The sequence below is a fragment of the Drosophila suzukii genome, unplaced genomic scaffold, assembly GCF_043229965.1.
Source record: "Drosophila suzukii unplaced genomic scaffold, CBGP_Dsuzu_IsoJpt1.0 scf_4, whole genome shotgun sequence".
Lineage (NCBI taxonomy): Eukaryota > Metazoa > Arthropoda > Insecta > Diptera > Drosophilidae > Drosophila > Drosophila suzukii.
In genome coordinates this window covers 4,276,322-4,301,338 of record NW_027255927.1, presented here as the reverse complement: position 1 = coordinate 4,301,338, position 25,017 = coordinate 4,276,322, and the positions used below count along the sequence as shown (strand labels likewise).

Below are 25,017 nucleotides of genomic sequence, written 5' to 3'. Positions count from 1 at the left end.
TAAGTTTTCCTGATCAGCTTCAATTTCCTCGTGATCCCTAATTTCGTCAATATGTACGTTCGAATTCTCTTCAACTAACATTAATCTTTTACGCAACTGATCCCTTTCTCTTTTAATTAATCTTCTAACCTGACGAGAACCTGGCATTTTGATAAAAAACAAAGTTATTTGTAAGATGAGACCTGGAAATCAAAATATGGCATTACACTTTTGTTTTAATATAAAACAATATATACCAATAATTATTTTTTTTATAACATAAATAACAAATTGATATAATTAAATTGATAACATTAGTTATATTAATTGGTAATTTTCAGTTTTAATATTATTATATAATTTAAAAGATTTAATCATGTTGTTGTTAAAAATATGTAAATAAAAATGAACACATGAGACATTTACAACAATTATTTAAAATGAAATGGATTTATCTATAATAATTATTTATTTAATTTCAATAAATTGATAAATGAATAATTATTTAAATATTGTTTATACAATTTTAATAAATTGATAAAAGTAAATAATTACTTATTTATCAATTTATTATAATAATTATTAGTTATTATTATAATAATTATAAGTTATTAAAAACGTGCACAAATTATTTTTTCTCGTTATGTAATTAGATCCGTTATGTAATTTATTTTATCAATCCACTTTCGGCCAATGGAATTCGATTTTTTGGGTTATTTTGTCAAACGCATAAAATAGTTTTTAAACTAACGTACCTTTAAAGTCAGTTTAATGCACAACGTATGAGACTTAACGTAACACTTACCTGGGTTTATAATTTTAACTTTAAGACACGTTTTAGGTAAGCTGATGCGCACAATTCAAATCGATGCTTCTTTTGCAATCACTCAAACAGAATGCGAATGCACCAAGTCATGTTTAATATTAACATTTTTAAAAAATTCATATTGTATAATAGTTTTAAATATTGAAATCAATTTTAACGGTCTAAATTTCTATAACTAAACTAAAAAATTATATTGTAATAAATATGTATAATAAGTAAACATAACATTATAAGTAAATTCAATTTACTATAATCAAATAATTTACTTTTATAAAACAATATTAGTTGTTTTTTTTCGATATACAATAATTCTCCTAAAATATTAGAGCATTCACATGTCGCTGATCCACGAAAATTTTTCCGCCGAAATTTTAGTCGCTAGCCGAACATAACGGAGAGATGCAAAAAAAAAAACAAGGAAGAACGCTATAGTCGAGTACCTCGACTATCAGATACCCGTTACTCAGCTGAAGGGACCAAAGGGAAATGGAGATATGCAAGCAGCAAATCGAGATTTAAATACGCCACCTACCGGCGGTAGACAGATTTAAGCGTTATGGGCGTTAGAGTGGGCGTGGCATTTTTTTTGGATCAATCGATAGGTATTGACGAGACCAATACATTTCAGTTAAAATTTTTATTCTAGCATCAAAACTGTAGGAGCCACAGTTTTGGGCGGTTTGTGGGCGTAAGAGTGGGCGTGGCACATTGCTGAAACAAACTTGCGCTGCGTAAGAAGCTCAGGAATCTGCACGCCAAATCTCAATAGCCTAGCTCCCATAGTTTCCGAGATCTCAGCGTTCATCCGGACGGACAGACAGACGGACAGGCGGACAGACGGACATGGCTAGATCGACTCGGCTAGTGATCCTGATCAAGAATATATATACTTTATGGGGTCGGAAACGCTTCCTTCTGCCTGTTACATACTTTCCGACGAATCTAGTATACCCTTTTACTCTACGAGTAACGGGTATAATAACGGGCCGGCCGAAATTTGTCTCTGCGAGCGCGGAGTGCAGGCAGATTATAAGACAAGAAAGAGAGGGAAGCTCCGAATATCTGCCTCTCTTTATTGTACGACCGTTTTCGTAGGCAGTCTTCTACGCTGCGCCGACTGCTCTGCTGACGTCAACAGCGGCACAGCGTTTTAGGCACAAAAAAAAGACAAAAAGCCAGACAAAAGGCCAGACATGGCCAGAGGGGGGAGGATTCTCCCCGATATTACCTAGTCAGGTTCTGTTGCATTGCGGTTCCTTCCTTTTAGTTTACTTCTTCGTCTCTGCTTCCTTCTAAGCCTTTGTATTTGATCTTACGATTTTACTTTAAAGTAAAACAGTAAACGTTTTTAAACGTTACAATTGGTTTTATTGCCTAAAATGATAGGTCTTGGCTGGTTAGGGGTACAAATTCAAGTGAATCTAAAGTTATTCCTCGTGTCGCTGGTTGGCCTGAACGGTACTGCCCGTCAGCATAACGCTGGCAGAGCGGCTCCGGAAACCCGATGCCGATGGCAGCGGTTATGGGTATTTTGCCCAATGTGTTGCTAAGCCCCATATGATAACGCTGCATTTCCGTTATGGCGCAGCGATGGGTAGGGGAAGCGGCTCCAACGCTGCTGGTACCATAACTTAGCGGCTGCATTATTGTAGCCACTTGAAATTGTAGCCACTTGAATGTTTGGTGTTGTTGCGTGGCTGAGAGGGGTGAGGGCAATGGGCCCTAGTTTGCGGGTGGCCGAGAGGGGTGATGAGAGAGGTGCGGTGTCCGGTATCGGTGTCGAGAGGGGGTGAAGGGAAGGGGGCGTTTGGCCGGTGTTAACTCCTCCCCGCCGGTGTTAACGGCCGTCGTCACGTGGAAGTCCCCGTCTATTGCGTTGACTCTCCCGATAACATCGTTCAGCTTCTGGAGCGATTCGTGCGTTGAGTCAAACAACTTACTGTTGATTCGAATCTGCTGATTATTGTTCCTTGCCAAGCTGTCCTCCTCTTTCAAGATGTCATTCCAATCCGATTTGTCCGGTGATCCCGTGACCCACTTCCAGGCTGATCCTAGCCAATCGATTGAGCGTTGTCTCCGTGTTGGTGCGCTATCCATGCGCGAGATTCCTTCCGAAGCGCAAGTTATCTTTAAGGAGTTAGTCCGCGTTGGTTCAGGGGAGCTTCCCAATAATTACGAGTACCCAGTAGTGTGTTCTTTGATCATCAATCGCAAACTGAATTCTTTATTTTAATATTCGTCTTTCAATGCTTAAATGTTTACTTGTAATTATGCTGACCTAGCGGAATGTAATCGAAATTGGAGCGGATGCATGTGTGGGGTTTGGATCCGAAGTGGTCCCAATGTTTGTGTTTGGTTGGCAACTTGTTGCCAACAATGTATTTGGCTGCTAGATGTTTGGCTGCCGTAGGGGTTTCGGGGTTTACCCGCCGAGGGTAAGTGCTGAGGCGGTAACTCGCGCTGCAGATAGTGGCCAATCAAAGCGCCAATATGTTGATCGGTGATTATCATAGCCACGTTTGCTACCTGGTCGATGAGTTGCTGCATGCGGCCTAATTTGATGACGTGAGCCAGTTTGAAGACGCCTTTGGTCCTTCAACGGTACCTTGTTGTAAGGGGACAACCGGTGCATTATGCTTGAGAATATGGAGGGTTGTCGCCACGTAGATTGTAGACGCGCTTGTAGCGTCAGAAGAGAATTAAATGTACATGAAATTGTAGATTCTTATAATTAAATTGTCTATTTGTCTTAATCTTAATGTTTGTGTTGGTGTTTTTTTTGTGTGTGTATTATTATTATTTTCGTATTGTTATTATTTTGATATTATCATCTTTTTGTATTGTCATTATTTTTGTACTATTATTATTACTTGTGTGTTTATTTTAATTTGTGTATAGCTATTACTAAAAGAATTTCTTGTTCCCCTTTTCTGAGGGGTTTATATTTTTCATTTCAATAAGTGTTTATCTTAGACTAGGTTTTTCTTAATTATATTTGGGGGGATATTAAACGGTTTTATTTGTTTATGTTTGAAGAAGGTTAAGATTAGTGAAAATTTCAGTACGCATTTCCCTTTATGGTTTTTAAATGAATTTATATATTGTAAGGATTTGAATACGGACCTCTTTTGAGTTTCTATGAGCTCTGCGACGTTCTTTCTCGATGGCTTCGCAAATTTGCTCTTCGTCCGTAATATCCTCTACTAACGCTGTGTTATACGGATTTTATACAATTTTAAATTCTGGAAGCAACAGGTTTGAAGGAGTTGTAGGTAATCATCCGGGATTTTAATTCCATTGATTACCGAAGGTTTCAAGTATTTCTTTAATAAGTTTAGAAGAGTTGAAGGGGCGTGATCAATAATTGGAATTGAGTGGCGCACATATCCAGTATGTGGGTGTCCACACGAATAATCGGACAGGTCTAAATAAAAAATCAATTGATTCCGGTAGGCGTTAATAGGGGTTTCAACATGGGGAATTAAACAAGAGGCGTCTTGAAGAGCGCTATGAACCGTAGCTATGGAATCCGATTCGGAGGCGGCATCATTGTCAGGGCCCAGGTGATCAACATACGTTGTAACTCTTGAAAGGGCATCGGCCACTATAATTTGACTTCCCTGGTTTGCATATTAATTCGCAATTGTACTCCTCAATACGGGACTTCCAGCGTTTTAACTTGGCGTTCAATTTTCTATTGCCCAGTGAAAATGTTAAAGGCTGGTGATCAGTGTAAATCTTAATAGATCCAGCACCATACAAATATGAACGAAGGTTATCTAAGGCCCACACTATCGCGAGCACCTCTTTTTTGTTGGTGCCGTAGTTCTCTTCTGTCTGACTCAAAGATCGGGAGATATACGCTATTGGTCGATCTTTGCCAGAGTCCACTTGAGAAAGAACTGCTCCGATAGCGTAGTTTGACGCGTCTGTGGTTAAGTGGAAGGGTTTGGAAAAATTTGGAAATGCCAATTCCTCTGAGGATGAAAGGACAGTTTTCAAATCATTGAAGGCTTTCATCGCGGCCTCGTCGAGTTCAATGGGGACATTTTTGATTGTGAAGAGTTAAGTTAGTCAGTGGTTTTGCAACTTTTGCATAGTCCTTAATAAATTTCGTATAATAGGATGTCATGCCGAGGAAACTCTTTAGTTCCTTTAAATTGGTAGGTGGTTTCATTTTGGTGATGCCCTCCACTTTTTTTGTCGTCTGCTTCGATGCCATCTGCAGTTACTACATATCCTAAAAATTCAACATGCGTTGATAGGAAATTAGTTTTTTCTAAGTTGACCTGCAGTTTGGCTTTCTCCAGGTTGTTGAAGACAGCGCGGAGGTTTTACCAGTGGCTATCATAGTCCTCACTAAAGATTATTATGTCGTCGATGTACACATAGCAAATCTTGCCAATGTGTTCCTTTAATACATCGTCGATCATTCTTTGAAATGCTGCTGGGGCACTTTTCAACCCAAACGGAAGACGAAGAAATTCGTACTTCCCATTCAGTGTAGAAAATGCTGTCTTTGGGGTATCGGATTCCAACATGTAAATTTGATGGAATCCCGAGGTTAAGTCGAGAGTGGTAAAATATTTGGCCATCCCTAGGCTGGCCAAAATAGAATTAATGTCCGGTATTGGATAAGTGTCTGCAATCGTGACAGCGTTTAAGCGCTTAAAGTCGATGAACATGCGGTATTGTTTCTCTCCATTAGTTTTTGGGTTTCTTTGGAACTACCCAGACCGGGGAGTAATAGGGACTTTTTGATGGTTTGATGATCTCATCCCGCAAAAGTTCCTCTATCTGTCTATCCACTTCCCCTCTCATATTGGTAGGGTAGGGATAGCTCTTTGTGTATATGGGGTCTGAGGTGCTGGTGCGAATCTCGGGCCTAACGCTCGTGTCTACGGCCTCTCCGGGCGAGAGTGGTTCAAAGATTTTGAAATATTCGCTGATAAGCGCGTTTAAAGCTTATTTTGCAGATTCGGGGTGTTTTGCATCTAATAACAGATGTACATTTAGAGATTTTTTTGCAAGGAGGGGTATTTTAATACATGTTGATATTGTAAAGATATCGTTTTTTCTGTCTATCAGGGCCTTTAAGGTTTTTAGGGTGTCGTCTCCTATAATGCCGTCAAATGATTTTAGTCCGGGAAGAACAAAAAAGATGAGAACAGTATCGTTACCAAATTGTCCAGTAATACGGTGCGTTATTTTAATATTACCCCCCGCGGATTGAACGACAAATGGCGTGGATAATGTTGTACAGCCGGCGGAATTCTTGAGGCTAATAAAATTATTGTTAGCGCCGGTGTCTATGAGAAATTGTAATTTAGCCCCTTTTTTAGTTTCATATTCTATTTATGGTATGCTAGAGAGGCGTCGGTCATTAAATTTGGTTCGCCACCGCTAATACACCCTACTTCCTCTAAGGGAGAACAATGTTCTATCCCTTGGGATGAGACCTCCAGTTCCTCTACCTCGTTATTGGGATGCCGTTCATAGTATTCATTGGGAGTGGGGTTTGATGATGTGGTGGATTGAATATGGTAAAGCCTTTGGGCCTTAAGGAAGGGATTCAAATTAGAGTTAGCGCTCGGGCTTCTCTTGATGCCGCCGGTCTCTCCTTCACGCGAGTTAAAATTTGTCCTATAGCTTTGACCTGATTGGTTTGATTCTTGTTTAATCGCTGGAATCTTGGAGAGCCCTGCACGCTTCCACTTGGAGCAAAGTTGTGCCGTGAACTCTTTTGGGCCCTATTGTTAAACTGATAGGTCTGGGGAACCTCGGTGGGTTAGGTGGTCTATAGTTCTGATAGGTTTAGTTAAAGGTTTGTTTAAATAGACGCGCCCTTGACGTAGGGTTCCTCGGCTCCATTTTCTGTAGCTCTAGGCAAATAGAGTAAGCTTCGTGGACGTCCGCAGGCTTACGGATTATTAGAAGCCTGGAAGCGTCGCTGTTTAATCCCCTAATAAAGGCACTAAGAGCCTTGTCCCTTTGTCCGGCAAGGAAAGCATTCGTTATCTCCGTAGAGTAATTCATGCTTTTTATTTTATTCATTATTAGTGAGACATAATTATTAATCCTAAGGTAAAAATCTTCCACCTTTTGGTTTCCCTGGGACATTTGTGTCGGCTCGTACTCTAGCGTACCGACATCTCTTTTATCGGCGAAGTGTAGTGCCAATACTCGTTTGATTTCAGGCCAGTCGTCATCCCGTACATTGTAGGCATTGAGCGTCATGTCGGCGTTGCCCATAATTTTCTGGCTAATCTGGATAAGGACTGACCTATATAGGGGTTTCTCCCGAATGACCTATTGATCCAAGAAATGTACTTCTCGGAATCACCCTCGAAGGTCAGTAATTCCCTTACGCAATCCGGCACGGTCGAAGATTCTTTTAATTCATACTCCGTACGCGGACGCGTTAATGGTAGTTCCTAAAGTTCTCTCCCTATTCCCTATTTTCTTAACCTAGTCTTTCATGCCCACCATCTGAGTGGTTCGGGCCGCAATGGCGGAGTCAAGTCGGTTTAGTACCTCCTTCATTTCCTCTATTTTTAATATCAATAATTTCAAGTGCTTAATTTATTGGGATTTCAAGTGTTTATTTTTATTTTGGGCCGATGTGGGGAAATAAGCAACAGGTTTTTTTGAAAATTTATTTTTTTGTTCTCTTTTTGGTAATTTAATGTCAATAATTTCAAGTGCTTAATTTATTGGGATTTCAAGTATTTATTTTTATTTTGGAAATTTTGAAAATTTATTTTTTTGTTCTCTTTTTGGTAACAAGGGAAACTTATGCAAAAACGTTTCACTCACCCTTATTATTTTCCTCCTTGTTTTGTTTGTCTTTTGGTTGTACTCCGTTTTCTCTTCTTACAGGGTTATTATTCTGAAATTAAATTATAATTAGTATTTGTTTCTTTTTTTGGTTTATTAAAAAAATTGTATGGGACTCATCGTTTTGTGGGTTGATCGTTTCTTTTTTTTTTTTTTAATATTTTCTTTGTTTTTCTTTTTTGTGTACTTGTGTTTATCGGCGCGGTGGTCCGTATTTGTCCTTTTTGGCGTTTCGCCTACTAAGGTACGGTTGCCACACAATCCACTGGGCAGCTTTCTTGAATGCACGAGTAACGGGTATTATGTAATCAAACTTTATTTTCCTTTTTGAGCCGTTTAAGTTACTTTACATTAAACCTAATTAAATTTAAGAACATCGGGATCACTTATAATTATTTTTTAGCAGTTAAAATTTTAAACGTTTACAAAGTTCACGGTTTTAAACAATTTTTTTTAAGATTTGACTTGATTCATGTTGCATTCCTTACCTAAAGACGTCGGGCTCTATCGGGGCAATATGGAAATAAAGTTCATATCAGATCTGTCAAAAATGTTTTAACCAAGTTTTGTCATACAAGAAAATAAAACCAGACTTTGTGGGAGACTTTACTTTTACCATTTACTTGAACTGAAATTTGTACCTATCGAGGTATTAAATACGAAAATTATGCATTTCGTGCATTCTTGTTTTTCTAAAAAAATTCGGCAATTTCAAAACTGAAGTACAATTTAGGCATCGTTTGCAACAATAAAATACACCTGTTGTGAATTACTTTAATTTTTATTAATAGCTGCAATGACAGGACCGTTGCCAATAAAGCAGTGGCCGGCACGAAATGCCATGACATTTTATTCTTTAAATGTGTGAGTAAGTTGCACGGGACAGCTTATTGTTGTGTGTGGGACGGCTGCTGTTCTACGATGTACGTGTCCCGCTGAGGCTGAGCTGCCGACCGCTGCATTACAGGTATTGATTCGAATTGTATTAGGTGTTCTTTCATTTATTGAGACTATCTCGCCGAAGCCATTCTTTTTTAGCCTATAAAAACACAATGTCCTTAAACTGAAATTATAAATCAAGATCAAAACATACCATTCTCGTTTTCTTAGTCTTGGATTCTATAATTAGATTATTTGGTACTCGAAAAAGTTTATCACCATGCAAGATTAAAACTTTCGTCAAACGGCAACAATGTGCAGCCACTTTTACTTGCTCAGCAATGCTGGTTCTGTCACTCGGGTGAATAAATCGTGGTGGAAAAAATGATGGAGCAATTATTGTAGATACGTTATGCAGGTCCATTTTGTTTATATCTTTCAAGTCAATAATATTGTTTAAAAATCTTAACAGAGAACGCAATGTGTTCCTATTTTCAGGTGGCAGTAGTTGACATACAATCGTTAATGCATTTCTTTGATCCATGGATGGAAGTCTGTGACATTGATAAAATAATTGTATAAGTTCGGTAGAAAGTAAAGGTTGAAATAATTTAGTATTTTTATTGAGAATGGATTCTGGGAGCGAGATCGATGCGATGTTGAAACCAAGAACTGTTCTTCTCGAAATCGAGATCGATGCGATATTGAAACCGAAAACGGTTCTTCTTGAAATCGAGATCGATTCGATGTTGAAAATTCCGTTCGCAAACCGAGAAGACTCTTGGCTCACTTTTGAGATCGAAAACTCTTTCGAATCTAGCATACCCTTTTATTAAGATACCCTTTACTCAGCTAAAGGGAATGCGGGAGAGATGGAGATTTGCATGCAGCAAATCGGCTGTTTCCGAGATTGCTCACCTCAAAAACATGCCACCTATCGTATTTGCCTATAACTTTTTAATGAATGGTCCGATTTGAATTATTTTTGGAATGAAAACGGGTATTGATAATAAGAACAAAATTCAATTTACATTTCAGAAAAGTTTTAGCGTGACGGTCGTTTGTGGCCCGAGGAAGTCCGAGATTTCAGCGTTCATACAGACTGACACGACTAGATCGACTCGACTAGTGATCGCAATCAATAATATATATTCTTTATGGGGTAGGAAACTCTTCCTTCTAGCTGTTACATACCTTCCGACAAATTTAATTTACCCTTTTGCTGTACGAGTAACGGGAATTATGTAATCAAACTTTATTTTCCTTTTTTAGCAGTTTTAGTTACTTTACATTAAGCCTAATTAAATTTAAAAACATCGTGATCACTTATAATTATTTTTTAGCAGTTAAAATTTTAAACGTTTACAAAGTTCACGGTTTTAAACAATTTTTTTTAAGATTTGACTTGATTCATGTTGCATTCCTTACCTAAAGACCTCGGGCTCTATCGGGGCAATATGGAAATAAAGTTCATATCAGATCTGTCAAAAATGTTTTAACCAAGTTTTGTCATACAAGAAAATAAAACCAGACTTTGTGGGAGACTTTACTTTTACCATTTACTTGAACTGAAATTTGTACCTATCGAGGTATTAAATTCCGCAAATCCAAAATTGAAGTACAATTTAGGCATCGTTTGCAACAATAAAATACACCTGTTGTGAATTACTTTAATTTTTATTAATAGCTGCAATGACAGGACCGTTGCCAATAAAGCAGTGGCCGGCACGAAATGCCATGACATTTTATTCTTTAAATGTCTGAGTAAGTTGCACGGGACAGCTTATCGTTGTGTGTGGGGCGGCTGCTGTTCTACGATGTACGTGTCCCGCTGAGGCTGAGCTGCCGACCGCTGCATTACAGGTATTGATTCGAATTGTATTAGGTGTTCTTTCATTTATTGAGACTATCTCGCCGAAGCCATTCTTTTTTAGCCTATAAAAACACAATGTCCTTAAACTGAAATTATAAATCAAGCTCAAAACATACCATTCTCGTTTTCTTAGTCTTGGATTCTATAATTAGATTATTTGGTACTCGAAAAAGTTTATCACCATGCAAGATTAAAACTTTCGTCAAACGGCAACAATGTGCAGCCACTTTTACTTGCTCAGCAATGCTGGTTCTGTCACTCGGGTGAATAAATCGTGGTGGAAAAAATGATGGAGCAATTATTGTAGATACGTTATGCAGGTCCATTTTGTTTATATCTTTCAAGTCAATAATATTGTTTAAAAATCTTAACAGAGAACGCAATGTGTTCCTATTTTCAGGTGGCAGTAGTTGACATACAATCGTTAATGCATTTCTTTGATCCATGGATGGAAGTCTGTGACATTGATAAAATAATTGTATAAGTTCGGTAGAAAGTAAAGGTTGGGGAAGTTCACGCAACCAGCGCTTTAGCAGACCGCCTAGTTCGTGAACCGTAGCTGTTCCAAGCAGATGAGCTGACTTTTCGGGTTTTTGATAAAAGGTTGAGTCTAATTCTTTATAAAGTACTTCAGTCTGAAAATAAATTAAATTAGATTTAGAAAACTATTTTTCTTTAACATCTTTATAACCTTTTGCTTGTGTCCACCTATACGTAGTATTCCTTCTTCTCTAGAGCCGCGGTGCAAAAGTTCGGTTAGCAGTTTTTCCAAAAATTGTGGAACTAACGTAGAGTCAGTGCCAGTAACTTGTTGGTCCCGACGTATAAGTGCATTTAAAGATACACCAAAGAGATTACCCTCCTCTTTGCGGCGACGCTTAAACGGCTTCCTTTTATCCAAACTCACTTCATAACGATCAAATATTGTGGCCAATTCTAACCAAAGTACTGCCTGTAAGCGTTTAAGGTCAATTTGGCTTAATAAAAATATCTCTGTGAATAGTTTTAAAGAAGTATTATGATCATCTAGAGTTTCACCGCAATCAAGACCAGAGGTATCTCGAGAAATGCTTTCAAAACTGATGCCATCATAAGGCATGGGAGAAAGTCGTACAGACTGCTGTTCTGAGTTTAGTAGTTCTTGACGACATAATGTTTTATTTTCACTCCGCGAATCCCGCAATAACATTTTACGTGCTTGCCTGAAAATATAAAAACATTTTAATATGTATTTACCGACAAACAAAAATTAGAGTACTCACCCAACTGAGCAAAATGGATCTGAGCTTGATCGGTTTCGTGGCAAATGTATGGTTCCAATCCGAGAATACCCCAGCAACTCCACACCATGCGTTGAATACAAAGGGATATCACATCGGGCATGGGAGCCTCGAAATATGTCCGCGTAGGTGGTACTTTTAAGCGGCGCGCTGGGTGTTCGTTGTAAGTTTTGTTTCAAGTATTTTCCTTTTGATTGTTCTCCACTGCTACAATTAGTTTCACTAATGTTTTCGAAATTACTTACAAAACTTGGTCTATTAAAATAAATTATTAGTTTAAAGTCATGTGCAAAATTAAAACTATCTTACATAGAACTGTTTGCCCAAACTTCATCGACCTTTATAGAATCTAGTGAGTCTGGCGTTGCACTCCGTGAACGTGTCCCTGTACTCGATTCCTTTGTAATAAAGTAATAGATTATTAATGATTTTCTACGAGTTGCACCATGTACATTAGGGTCCGTTATTAAGCTAAACTATCATTTTATTGATTGCACTGATTGTTGGTAGGGTAATTCTGAATTGTAAATGGAGTAACATTTGTATCTTAAACATACGACCAAGTCAAAAATATTTTGTATGTTCTTACTGGAGCTCATTAAGCCTGGCCGGGTAAAACTTAAATTTTGATAACGAGAATCGTTTGACCTCCAAATGACATAATAGCCCGTTTTAAATATTTTAAAACGTTTGAAACTTTAAAAAATATGACACTTTTTCAAAAATGGAAAATATATCTTTTTTTATATTTTTGTTGTGGAATCGGTTGACTACTCTTTGACCACAATTGACACCCTTGTAGAATTTAAAAAAAAATAAAAGCTTTAAAAATTTTGCCGCTGTTTCCTTTTTGTCCAATTTCAAAAATTAAAAAATTTACATTATCAAACTTCTTTTGTAGTGGCATTTGACCCCCAAATGACCACCATTGCCTATCATTTAGAATTTTGAAAAAAAACAAAAACATTGCACGAATTTTGCAGGAAATTCGTTTTCTTCAGGTCGACTTCATTTATATTTCTAGTCGCGCGTTTTTTTTTAACACCTCGTAGAAGAAAATGTTTTAAAAAAGTGAGTTTTTTGTTTGTGCATTGTTGTGAATTGCTGTTTAAAAATGCGCAGGTCTAAGACAAAATAATTTAATTTGTTTGTAATAATAGGGTATTTTATGTACATTATTATAAGATCTTGGTGCAAAGCGAATTTAAATTCAGATATATCCAATAGGTCAGTTATAATTACAGGATTTGGTTCATGTTTATAAATTTCTAGAATGTCTTCATTGTTCAGAATTTTAGTATTAAATACATAAATTTTTCAAACTTTTATTAGTATATGAAATAATTCTGCGTATGATTCATAAATAAGAACCTCTTTGGTATCCTTGTAATGAAGGAAAGCATGGTTTGTACAATCCATTATTTCTGATTTGGTTGTTTGGTTTGGCTACCAGCAATAATAAGTACATTATTGAAATCATTATCTGGAATTTTAGACAAATTAATTAATATTATCTTTATGAATCGTACGGTTTCTGTTATTTATAATAACTTTATTAGGAATGTTTTCCTTAACTACTTGTTTTTTATATCTAAAATTTAGCTTGTGTCTTTCTCCGTGTTTCTTATCGTAGATTACTTTTCCTACGTGTAATGTAACAAATGTAACATTTTCTCTTAAGCATGTTTCAAAAATTTTGAAGTTAGATCACGTTTGATTTATTTAAATAATATATCAAAAGGTCGTTGGTTTGTTATAGAGTGAATTGTTAAATTATATTTTTGTGCTGCTCTAATTATAATTTCCGAATAGTCAATTAATTTAAGCTCGTATTTAATGCAGCGAGCACTTTCAGTTAAGGTAGAGTATGCATATTCAGAAAGAAAGCTTAAAAAGTCTGAATAAAAAAACTTTTTCCCATATTTAGTAAATGGTGGTAAAACAAAGTACTTCAAAATACCTTTCTAACGACATATTGCACAAGCCTGTAGCTTAAGTAATTCGCAAGTTACGGGTGTATAACGTTGAGGTATTTATAGCTGTTTTCTCGCCAAGCTAGTAATTTTTTCCAAAAGTGGTAGATCTAATGACTCTTATATTGAGCTGTTTAACATCGTCTAGAGTTTTCAGCACCCTACAATAACGTTTTGGGACAAATTGCCAAGCGGACAAACTGACAAACTAAAAACAAATTTTTATTTTGAGAAGTCCCCCACAAAATTTGTTTTGGGTACTACTTTTGAACGGAGCATCCGATTTACAATGGACGCGAATTTACGCGGGGGTGTTTACACTTTTACACTTTTACCGCTCTTTCTCCCAAGCAAATTGGTTCTTTTAAAGTCTTGGTATGCAATCCTTTTAGTTTTTGCAATACCTTTCAATTGAGTTATCACTCGTAACAATCTGACGATCACAGTAGATTTTTAATTCCTCGTATATATATAGTAGTCGCCTTCGCACACCCTCCTGGGGCGCTTCGTCACTACGTGGCCTGTCGTCCACAGTGATGAGTCGAAAGTTTTTTTAGTTGTTGAAGTTGACTTAAAGTCTGACACAGACTGACACAGTCTGACATAGTCTGACACAGTCTGACACAGTCTGACACAGTCTGACACAGTTGTATTCTCAAATAGGCGTCCAATGAAAATTTCATGCTTCGTTCAAAAGTAATACCCAAAACAAGATTTTGGGGTACTTCTCAAAATGAAAATTTTTTTTGTTTGTCAGTTTGTCCGCTTGGCAATTTGTCCCCAAACGTTATTGTAGGGTCCGGAAAACTCTAGACGATGTTAAACAGCTCAATATAAGAAACATTAGATCTACCACTTTTGGAAAAAATGACTAGCTTGGCGGGAAAACAGCTTTAAATACCTAAATGTTGTACACCCGTAGCTTGCGAACTACTTAAGCTACAGGCTTGTGCTATATGTCGTTAGAAAGGTATAACTGATGGGTCAAAAAGACGTAGGTTAGCGCGATGGATTGTAAAGCCACAAGCGTTCGACTTCACCATAGAACACAGGAAAGGATCACGCAATGTAGTCCCAGATGCTCTCTTACAAGTTCATATGGATGAGCTGCACAAGGCTGGCGCGGAAGAAATTGACATATACATCAAACTCGACTCGATGGCGTTCCAATCGTCAAATTACATCAAACTAGTTCAGGCGGTGGACCAAGATTTAGGAAAATGTCCAGACCTTCAAACATCGGAAGGCTATGTCTACAAACGGATGGGACTCTGCCTACACGACGCCGTTGATGAAGCCCGAACATTGAAGCTCTGGGTTTCCGCCAAGCTGCGCACCGATTTAGTCTGAAGAGCACATCATGCCATAACCGCAGGGCATGGGGGTTTGCACAAATCACTAGCCAAAATGATGAAGTTTTACTATTGGCCAGGGTTGGCGGTAGATGAACAAAAAGTATTGAAGGAGTGCGAGGTCTGTAAAGTCACCAAGACCGGCAAAAAAAAGACCGACCAACCATGGGAGAACTGCGAGTCACGTAACGGGCTGGCCAGAGGTTGTTCATCGACTTTATGGCACCATATCCGAGAACCAAAGCTGGGAACTCGGTGATTTTTGTATGCCTGGACAACTTCTCCAAAGATGTTTGGTCTTCGAGGTCATAAAATTCCTCTAGACCAAAATGTTTCATCAGTATAGGGTTCCCGAGTTCATACATCCTGACAACGGAAAACATTTGTGTCTCAAATTTTTGGCGAGCTAATGATATGGTATTCGACACGTAAAGTAAAAGCGGCTGAGAGGGTAAACCGATCGGTGCTCCAAATTCTGCGAGCAACAATTGCCACCGATCAGCGACATTGGGATACTTAGTCGAACAGAGTGTGCCCTTAGGAATGGCATGCACGAGTCGATAGACATGGAACCGTATTATGCCAGGTTCGGGACGCGAAGGATTACCCATGGAACAGCATATCCAATCTTACAGAAATTGGGGGGAAAACAGACAGGAGATCCGCAAATAAGCCTCCCGGATAAGATGGAACTCATCCCAGGGACTAAACCAAACTCATGAACTCGCGGAAAAGGCATTAATCACCCGTAGGGAGATCGTGGAATTTTCCGCGAGACAAGTTGTCTATTGGAAAAACTACAGGCGTAGTAACAAAGCTGATGGATATAATACCAAGCTTGGTCCGAATCGAAATCGCTGTTTTGTACTCCAGCGTAAGGGCAAAGCGCTATTTGAGCTGGGCAATGCAGTGGGGAAAAGTGTCGGGGTATTCCATGCTAAAGGCCTGTATGTCGCCTAAACCCCTGAACGTAATCCGACGACTCCAAAAGGCGATAAACTCAGAGCTGCAGGATTGCTCGAATTGATAGAAGGTCCCGATCACATGATGAGTGGAACACGTTATCAGAACTACCCCGATTCCTCTATAAAAGGCACAACCAGGAACCGATACTTCACAAGACATAATGAACGCCTTACATGTGTACGAACAAGCCATCGAAGTTGCTCGCCAGCTCCGACCAGGGGTCGCGAACGTACGTTTTTACGCACTTAGAGCAAATAAAAAAAAAACGAAAAAAAACGTTTTTAGATTTTTTTTTTGCTGTTTGATAGCATTTTGTTAGCTTTTTGCTTAGTGTCAATAATGGGGCTTATTGAGGTATCATTTTCATAATATTAGCAAAAAACTTGCGGTAGCGAACGTACACAAAATTGAAGTCGACATTGGATTAATATAAAAAAGTGCAACGATCTGCGAATTGGGACGGAATATTCTAAAGCAATAACTTTACTTTTAAAATGGATTCATGTAGCTTTCTATCGTGCGTTTCCAAGGAAATATCTTCATTTGTTTTTTTTTTATTGAATTAAGTACCGGTCGCGAACGTACGGGTCGCGAACGTTCGATTTTTCCATGTTATTTTATTAACAGTTAATTGAACATCTTTTCGGCCTCTTTGAATTTTTATCTTCTTATTAGAGTGCAATAAAGAGATTTGGTAGAAAAAGTGCAAACAAACATAAAAATGCCTTTAAAAGTAGCTAAAATTTACTTTTTTTCATTTTTCAGGGAAATTTCTTCAACAAAACAAATGAAATATGCTATGGTTCTACTGTATTATGAATATATCGCCATTTATTTATGAAAATACGCAAAAAATAAGATGATTATTTCTTCGGGAAATGGGAAACCTTTTTTACGTAAGATTAGTTTTGCGAAGTCATTTCATGCCTAGACGCATTAATCACTTCGAGCCTGTTAGGTATGCCCTTCCCTTACAAAGATTCACACAGCGAAACAACATCTTGAGTCAGAGGAAGGGGCGCAAATCACAAGCAATTTGACAATTCTCGGGTGTCGACCTACTGGTAACCATACTCAGGTAGCATGCAAAGTGCACCAGCCGGCTATTGATTCCTAAGATGGCGGAAATAGAGAAACAGTACTCCTAGGTGGGAACACCCAGTTAATTCATCTAGTATGAGAGTCTAGCGAAAGCTCTAGTCCGGTATAAAAGACCCCAGCCAAATACAGAAGACAGGCAGAATATTTTATGATCTCTGTGGCAGTGATTCAGAAGTACAAATCCCATCAGTGCAGACCACGACTGAAAGAAGACTGGTGTCCAGAAGGATGTCTTGACCTTTTCCCAAGGATAAAATTTACCCAAGAGAAAGTCCTGATTACCGGTCCTGCGAACGACTGCATCCTGAAGGAAGTCCACCTGCAAACTCCAAAGGACGAAAAGTACTGGTGGCCTGAGGACCCCAAGATGGGTAGCAAAACATCCAATGTGGCCGCCAACGTTATAAACACAGTGTAGATCATCGATCATAAGGACGACATCCAGGATGTCAACACAACGCTGTAGCTCGTCGTTGGACTACTCCTGGTTCTGGTCATCCTAAAAGTCGTTAAGGTGTACAAGCGACCAACAAATGCGTTGAACAAGAAATTGGAGCTGCACCGAACAGTCCCAGCATTGGAACTGACGTGTGCCGTGGTGGAACTCCACATATTTATACTGCCATAGTGTTATATTTTTTGAGTAACGTAGTTTTTGTGTTATGTTTTTGTGAACCGCCAACTAATATCGCATGTAAGTTATCCAACCCGTGAAACGGTTCCACTTATGGAATTTATAAACAAATTTTTGAATTCAATCCCAGCTATGTTGCCCTTGCCTTCAGCGAAATTGCCTTTGCCTTTGTTTAAGATTCTGCCTTTGCCTTTTCCATTAACTTAAAGGGCCCGGCTTAACCGTCCTGCTAAGATAAATAAACCAATCGTAAAGTAAACAAAAGCTTCAGTTCGAAGCCCGAACTCTTTCATTGGAGGCCCACAGTATTGCGTTATATTGCAATCAATCAAATTGCATCGGTAAGTAAAAGTGTCTTGATGTATAATTGAGATTGTGAATTAACGTCAACCACCAATAAAATTAAATTTAAAGTAAAAATTATATTTTCCTAAATCAACGAAAACGAATAAAATTAGTTGGCGCCCAACGTGGGGCTGCGTCATCAAAAGTTCTAAAAAAAAAACAATTTAATGAAAAATACAAATTAAATTAAAAACGAAACTCCAGCAGCGAAGAACTCAAATTTTTAGTGAAAAAATTAAAACATCCACCAACGACACAAAACAAAGATACAGTGATCGTGATAAATTTTAAACGGAAAACAATAAATGAAATAATCCATTTATAATAAACATTAAGTTGATTAATTGGTGGACTGAAGATCAAACTCATAAACATCAAGAACACTATTAAAAGAAGACAAACTCGAAACGGCAAAAATAATTCAAAAGAATTCAAAAACCAACTGGAGCAGATCGCTAGCGCATAGTCATGCGCGCATAGGTGTACGACGGCACCTGCAGCGCTCTTTGCTTATCTTTGTCGCCTTCTTTCTTATACCACTAAAGCTGTCGCTTATCTATTCACCAACTACTTTGTAAGCCTGCATATGTCTATATGAAGATCTTGGAGACGAGCTTTTTCACAGTCCGTCCGAATAAACGCTTTACATTTGATTTAACCTATTCGTGCGTTATTAATTATAAATATAAGGGTGGCATATTTGTTGTCTTTCCCATAAACATTTAATGACCCCGACGTGATATAGTTTTTATCGGAGTCTGCAACTCGGTCTCCCGATTGCTAAATATAGTTTAAACAAACGCTTTGTTTGGCTGCCGTTATCGTGCATTCGGTCACAAACACACGAACATATATACATATGTGCATATAAAAGTGCGCAGCCGGCCGTTGAATTTTTTGTACATTTTGAGCTGTGAAAAAACACCAAAACTGTGTTGTGCAAATAAGGCCATACATACATTTGTTTGCCAGTTACATATATCCGCTGTTGCTAGGCAGGCAATTTATCGGCAACCAAGTTAAAGGTTCCGTTGCATCTCGGCGACGCTTTTAACCTCTACATTTTTGCGGTAAAAGGTTTAATTTATTTCATTTTCTTTCTCGTGATCGAAAAATGTCTCATACGGAAAAAAAATCGGTTCGGGCTCAAAATAAATCCACAAGTGACGTCGACTACTACCGAGTCAAAGCCAAATCTATTTTGCGGCAAATGAGCTCGATGAAATGTTATTTAAACGCTGATGCGGTTAATCAGTTTGACGAAGCTGATTTGCTGGCGCGAATGGAATGGATCAATTCCTTAAACCAGGCATTTGATTCTGCGCAGACATCGTTGGAAAGACTGGATTTTGCAGAGACCTCGAGCGACCATCGGATTGAATATTCCGAGGTTTTCATGGATGTGAAGGCGAAACTAAGCCGAGGCTTGGCTGCTCATCGAAAGTCACAATTGCCGGTTTCAACCGCTGCAAATTCAACATCTATTGACATCACTAATAATGCGGATCTTTCTTTTCGATCTAGGAAGCCTCGGTTGCCAAATTTGGAAATTGCTCGTTTTCATGGATCCTACTCTGTGTGGCCGGATTTTCTTGCGACTTTCACTACGATCATCGGAAATGATGATGAGCTAAGCGACATTGAAAAATTACAATATTTGCGTTCGAGTTTGGGCGGTGTGGCTCTGGAAGCCATACGCTCGCTTGAACCCTCGAATGCTAATTATAAAAAGGCTATGAATTTGCTGGGTAATCGATTTGATAATAAAGTTTTACACTTTCAGGCACACGTTCAGGCAATATTCGGTTTAAAGAATGTCGAGAAGGGATCATCGAAGGGTCTTCGGGAGCAGAGTGATTGCATGAATTCGCATCTGCGAGCAATTCGAACCCTGGCCAATACGCAACAAATTTTGGATGGACTTTTAATTCACATCGTCACTCGGAAACTGGATCAGAGGACGCGGGAATAATGGGAAGAGGATTTGTCAATCACTGAGCTGTCTACATGGGATGCTATTGTGTCGTTTTTGGAAAAGAGGTGTGGAGATATCTGCAATATGTACTGTTGCGTGCCTGCATCGTTTGGAGAGAGAGCTCCACGGAAGAGTTGAGTGTTTTTAAATTGAACACGGTGACTTATGGAACCAAGCCAGCTGCCTTCTGGGCTATAAGGGCCATGCATCAACTCTGTTACGATGAGGAGGAGTCATTGTTCGTAGAGATTTCTATGTGGATGATTTAATATCTGGTGGGGACTCAGTTGAGGAGGTGAGAGAAATTCGTCGTCAGGTGAAGGAACTACTGTCGCGAGGCCACTTTCCAATCTGCAAATAATGTTCGAATGTGTCAGCAGCCCTGGAAGGAGAGTCTGAATGCGACAAGGAGCAGCTAATCAAATTTCACGATGGATCGGATATCGGCAAGGCATTGGGATTAGTCTGGGATCCATCTTCTGATCAACTCCTATTTAATTTTTCTCAACTGCCAACCAATCAACGACCCACTAAGAGGGTTGCATTGTCAACGATTGCCAAATTCTATGATCCACTCGGTTTAATAACTCCTATTATCACAAAATCTAAGATTTTTCTGCAATCTCTGTGGAGTGCGAACGTGGATTGGGATGACGGACTGTCAGACCCCATTCTTTCGTCATGGGGGGAGTTGACCTCACAGTTATCGGTCGTACAGAACATAAAATTTACACGATTCGTACTGCAACCAAGGGCTTCCGTTGAGTTGCATGGATTTTGCGATGCTAGCATGTCAGCTTATGGAGCGTGTCTATACTTGCGATCGGAGACCAATGGAGAATCGAAAGTCCATCTGCTCTGTGCCAAGTCAAGGGTAGCTCCATTGAAGGCCTTAACAATTCCAAGATTAGAACTTTACGCAGCGCTTTTGTTGGCTGAGCTAATCGTAAACGCCAAGGAAGCCATAGATTTCGATTGCACCTTTCATTGCTGGTCGGATTCGTCTATCGTGTTGGCGTGGATTCGACAGCCTCCGAGGGAGTTTAACGTTTTCATATCAAAGAGAATCGCGAAAATTCAGGAGATGACGAAAAACATGACTTGGCATCACGTTCCTACAAACTTGAATCCGGCAGACGTCGTATCGCGAGGATTCCCTTTGGGCTAACGGGCGTCCATTCCTTCTGCAAAGCTCGTCGAATTGGCCGTCCCTGCTAGACTCAGTAAAGGATCTTCCAGAGCGCCGTTCTGTGGCTCTAATTGGGTCCGTTTGCATAGACAGTTCATTAAACTGCAAATTCCTGAACTCTTTCGATAAGTTGCAGCGCGAATTTGCATACATTTATCGGTTCATTTCAAATTGCAGAGCCAAATCTGCGTCGTTAAAAGGTCGTCTTTCGGTAGAGGAGATCAACTCTAGAACTGTACTTCTTTTGAGGAGCATCCAACAGGTTAACTTGGCGAAGGAGTATGGATCTCTTAGCCAGGGCAAGCCGTTTCCACAGAAAAGCAAGCTGGTTTCGCTTAGGCCTATACTCGGCTCCGATGGGTTACTTCGCGTGGGTGGAAGGCTTCAGAACGCAAACTTGGACTACGATACGAGGCATCCGATACTGTTGCCCAAGGATCATCCAGTCACCAAGGCGATCATTGTTTATTATCATGAGAAATATTCGCATGGAGGATTGCAGGCGCTGCTTGCCGCATTGCGGCAAAGGTACTGGCCGATTGGAGGCCGCAAGTTCGTCGCCAGCGTTATCAACAAATGCGTCCGATGTTTCCGAATGAAGCCTGTTACACAGCACACAGCTTCGATATCTTCCGTCTGTTTAGCTGATGGGATCGATTGGATTTCAACCCTCCGCGTGCCCCGCACTTCGGTGGTTTATGGGAGGCTGCTGTGAAGTCAGCTAAATTTCACTTCTACAGAGTCGTCGGTGCATCCATCTTAGCCATCGATGAATTAAGAACTCTTTCATATGATATTTCTGCTATCCTTAACTCCCGTCCACTCTCGCCAATTTCAGAAAATGCTGAAAGCCTTGAGGTGCTAACACCGGCGCATTTTCTGAAGGGTTCCAGCTACACTTAGTTTTCTGAGCCTGACATTACTAATCTTCGCGAAGGCCGCCTCAGCAGTCGGCAGCGGGTGACCCACATGCAGCAACATTTCTGGAAAAGGTGGAACAACGAGTATTTGTCCCTACTTCAAGAGAGGAGCAAGTGGCGCGTCGAAACGTCTAACATCAAGGTTGGAAGCATAGTTTTGCTGAAGGAGCACAACGTTCCACCCTTGTGATGGCAGCTTGGGTGCATCCAGGAAGTCATACCCGGCGGGGACTGAGTCATCAGAGTTGCTATGGTCCGTACAGCTACGGGTCTGATCAAGAGATCCGTCGCCAAGCTAGCCGTTCTGCCCATCGGTTCCGAGATAGTTGGAACCTTACCTCTTTCAACGGGGGGAGTATGTTCGGAGCAGAGTCTAGTCATGCGCGCATAGGTGTACGACGGCACCTGCAGCGCTCTTTGCTAATCTTTGTCGCCTTCTTTCTTATACCACTAAAGCTGTCGCTTATCTATTCAGCAACTACTTTGTAAGCCTGCTTATGTCTATATGAAGATCTTGGAGACGAGCTTTTTCACAGTCCGTCTGCCGCTCCGAATAAAATCTTTACATTTGATATAACCTATTCGTGCGTTATTAATTATAAATATAAGGGTGGCATATTTGTTGTCTTCCCCATAAACATTTGATCACCAAACAACAAACAACCATAAAAATCCCAAAGAAACCCAAAGGAGGAGAGAAGGGCTGTAGGGCATTCCCTGGCCAACACTGGAAAAAATTTCTCACCATTGACAAGAAGGGAGATCATCGCACAAAGAGTGAGTATCGTAAGGATAATTAAAATTTTATTTTAAATAAGGTCTTTAAAAAATAATAATTTTAAGACAAAAATATTTTGAAAATTAAAGAGATCAATCTGGAAAATTTAATAGATTGTTTCGGTGAATTAAATTTAACAATGGCAACTGGAGGTTCAGCTAATTTTTCTGCAGGTGGCTTAGCCACAGCCAGTACCTTAACTGTGGAGTTAATTAACAGTAAGCAAAAAAATACATGGTTTAGAAGAAAAGTTACCTACAGATGCAAACATAGTAGAGGACTATAGAATTGAAGAAGTTGACCCAAATGTAAAATGTGAAACCACTCTTGAAGTAATAAAAGAAGAGGGAGGCTGCAGAAACTGCAATGAGCCTTTATAAAATTCAGAGTCAGTAGTATTTTATCGCGTTAACAATTTTACGAAACAAAATCATGAGAGCAGTCAACGACGCTCTAACCAATCATGGCACTGTTCTAAATTTTTAAGCAATCTTATCTAGATTAGACTTTATATACAATGACAAAGTAAAGTTAAGTATCCTTAGACAGGGTAGAGTGACAGTTACTGAATACTATAATGAAGACAATAAAAAAATGACTTTACTAATAAACAAAACTATAATGACGTACGGAAAGGACAACTTAATTACCAAGAAAACAAACGAAATAATAAGGAGCAATGCTCTACGAATTTTTATCTCTGGACTAAATGGTTCAATATCAGAAACTATTTTCTCGTTAAATACACCGGACTTGCACAATGCGTTGGCAAAGGTTCAGAATTAGAATCAAACAATTTCCGTGCTCAATTGACAAATAGGTATCATTGTTTTAAAAATGAAAATAAAAATCAGGGAAATAACTTAAGATTTAATCCAACAAATTCCAAAAAAAATCCTAATACTAAGGGAACAGGAAATAATTGGAATTATAACTAAAATAATAATAATTGGCCACAAAATAGGAATTGTTGGCAAAACAATAATTAGAATACCAATCAAAAACAACAAACTGTCGAGCCAATGGACGTTGATCCATCGCTAGCCTAGTAATAATTGGCAGACAAATACTAATCGAGGAAGATATAATAATAATTATTATCAAAACAATAATCATTCAATTTATTATCGGACAAACCAAACCAGGGAGCAACCTCCAGCTGAAAAAAGGGAACCAGAAGGAACAGTTAATCAGCCTGTTAATAAGGTAACCAGATTAAATAACATCAATGAAGATCATTTCTTAGATCAGACCCTTACAGGGGAATGCCTTATTTAAAAAGAGTGGACAGAACAACTAAAAAAGAGCTATATATTCTAATAGACACGGGAATTTTTGAGAATAAAAATGAATTATCAAAAAAGTATCTACAGTTCATGGGTATTTCAATTCTATTTGTTCTATGAAATAGAAGGATTAGAATCTGACCTATTAATTGGATTTAATTTATTAAGAAAAATAGGAGCTATAATAAATATAGAAAAGGGAGTGTTGGAGTATAAAGGAAAGACAGAAAAGTTAATATTTTATGATAATGAGGAAAAAATCGAGACAAGTGTAATTGAAGTCAATAATAAATTCCATTAAAAGAATTTATTTTTAAAAAAATATTTTGAGATATTTGGAAATATCCGTCAAAAAAAAACTAAAAAGTTTGGGATCCAAAAATCCTGAACACGCCGACGAAGAAATATCCGTCAATAAAAAACTAAAAGGTTTGGGATCAAAAAATCCTGAACACCCCGACGCAGAAATATCCGTGAATAATATATTACCAAGTATTGGATGAATAAATCCTGAACTCACCGACGATAAAATTTCCGTCAGAAAAAAAGTTAACTGTTTAAGATTTAAAAATCCTAAACACACCGACGTCGATTCATCCGTCAACAAAAAACTAAAAAATATTGGAACTAAAGAGTCCAAGCGAAACAAAATGAACAATATTAATATGTCAAGTACCAATCGAATAGAAGTACTGGAGAAAAAATAATTTACATAATCGAGGAAGAACACTCGAAAATAAATTTACAAATTCCAATTCGAACCGATATTCGAAGTGAAATAAACACCGAAAATGACAGGGCTATTTATAGTATGCTTTATCAAT

At 38.7% G+C, this 25,017-nt stretch overlaps 1 protein-coding gene across 16 annotated transcripts in view; it reads right to left on the bottom strand.

The window, feature by feature from the left end:
• conu (Rho GTPase-activating protein conundrum) overlaps nt 1–25,017 on the bottom strand; it is a 307,155-nt gene that overhangs the window by 53,568 nt on the left and 228,570 nt on the right. For 9 of the 16 annotated variants that reach the window (XM_070999135.1, XM_070999134.1, XM_070999133.1 and 6 more), the window contains 5 exons: nt 11,984–12,072; nt 11,657–11,929; nt 11,086–11,596; nt 10,511–11,029; nt 9,762–10,456 (listed from right to left, as the gene is read on the bottom strand). The exons of 2 other annotated variants lie outside the window; for them this stretch is intronic. In XM_070999135.1, the coding sequence (XP_070855236.1) occupies nt 10,415–10,456; nt 10,511–11,029; nt 11,086–11,596; nt 11,657–11,929; nt 11,984–12,072 (1,434 nt within the window). In that variant the 3' untranslated portion in view covers nt 9,762–10,414. Of the gene's footprint in view, nt 1–7,621; nt 7,695–8,734; nt 10,457–10,510; nt 11,030–11,085; nt 11,597–11,656; nt 11,930–11,983; nt 12,073–13,138; nt 13,158–25,017 lie in introns of those variants that run through there. 5 more of the 16 variants (XR_011605727.1, XM_070999136.1, XM_036822438.3 and 2 more) reach the window with 4 other exon arrangements.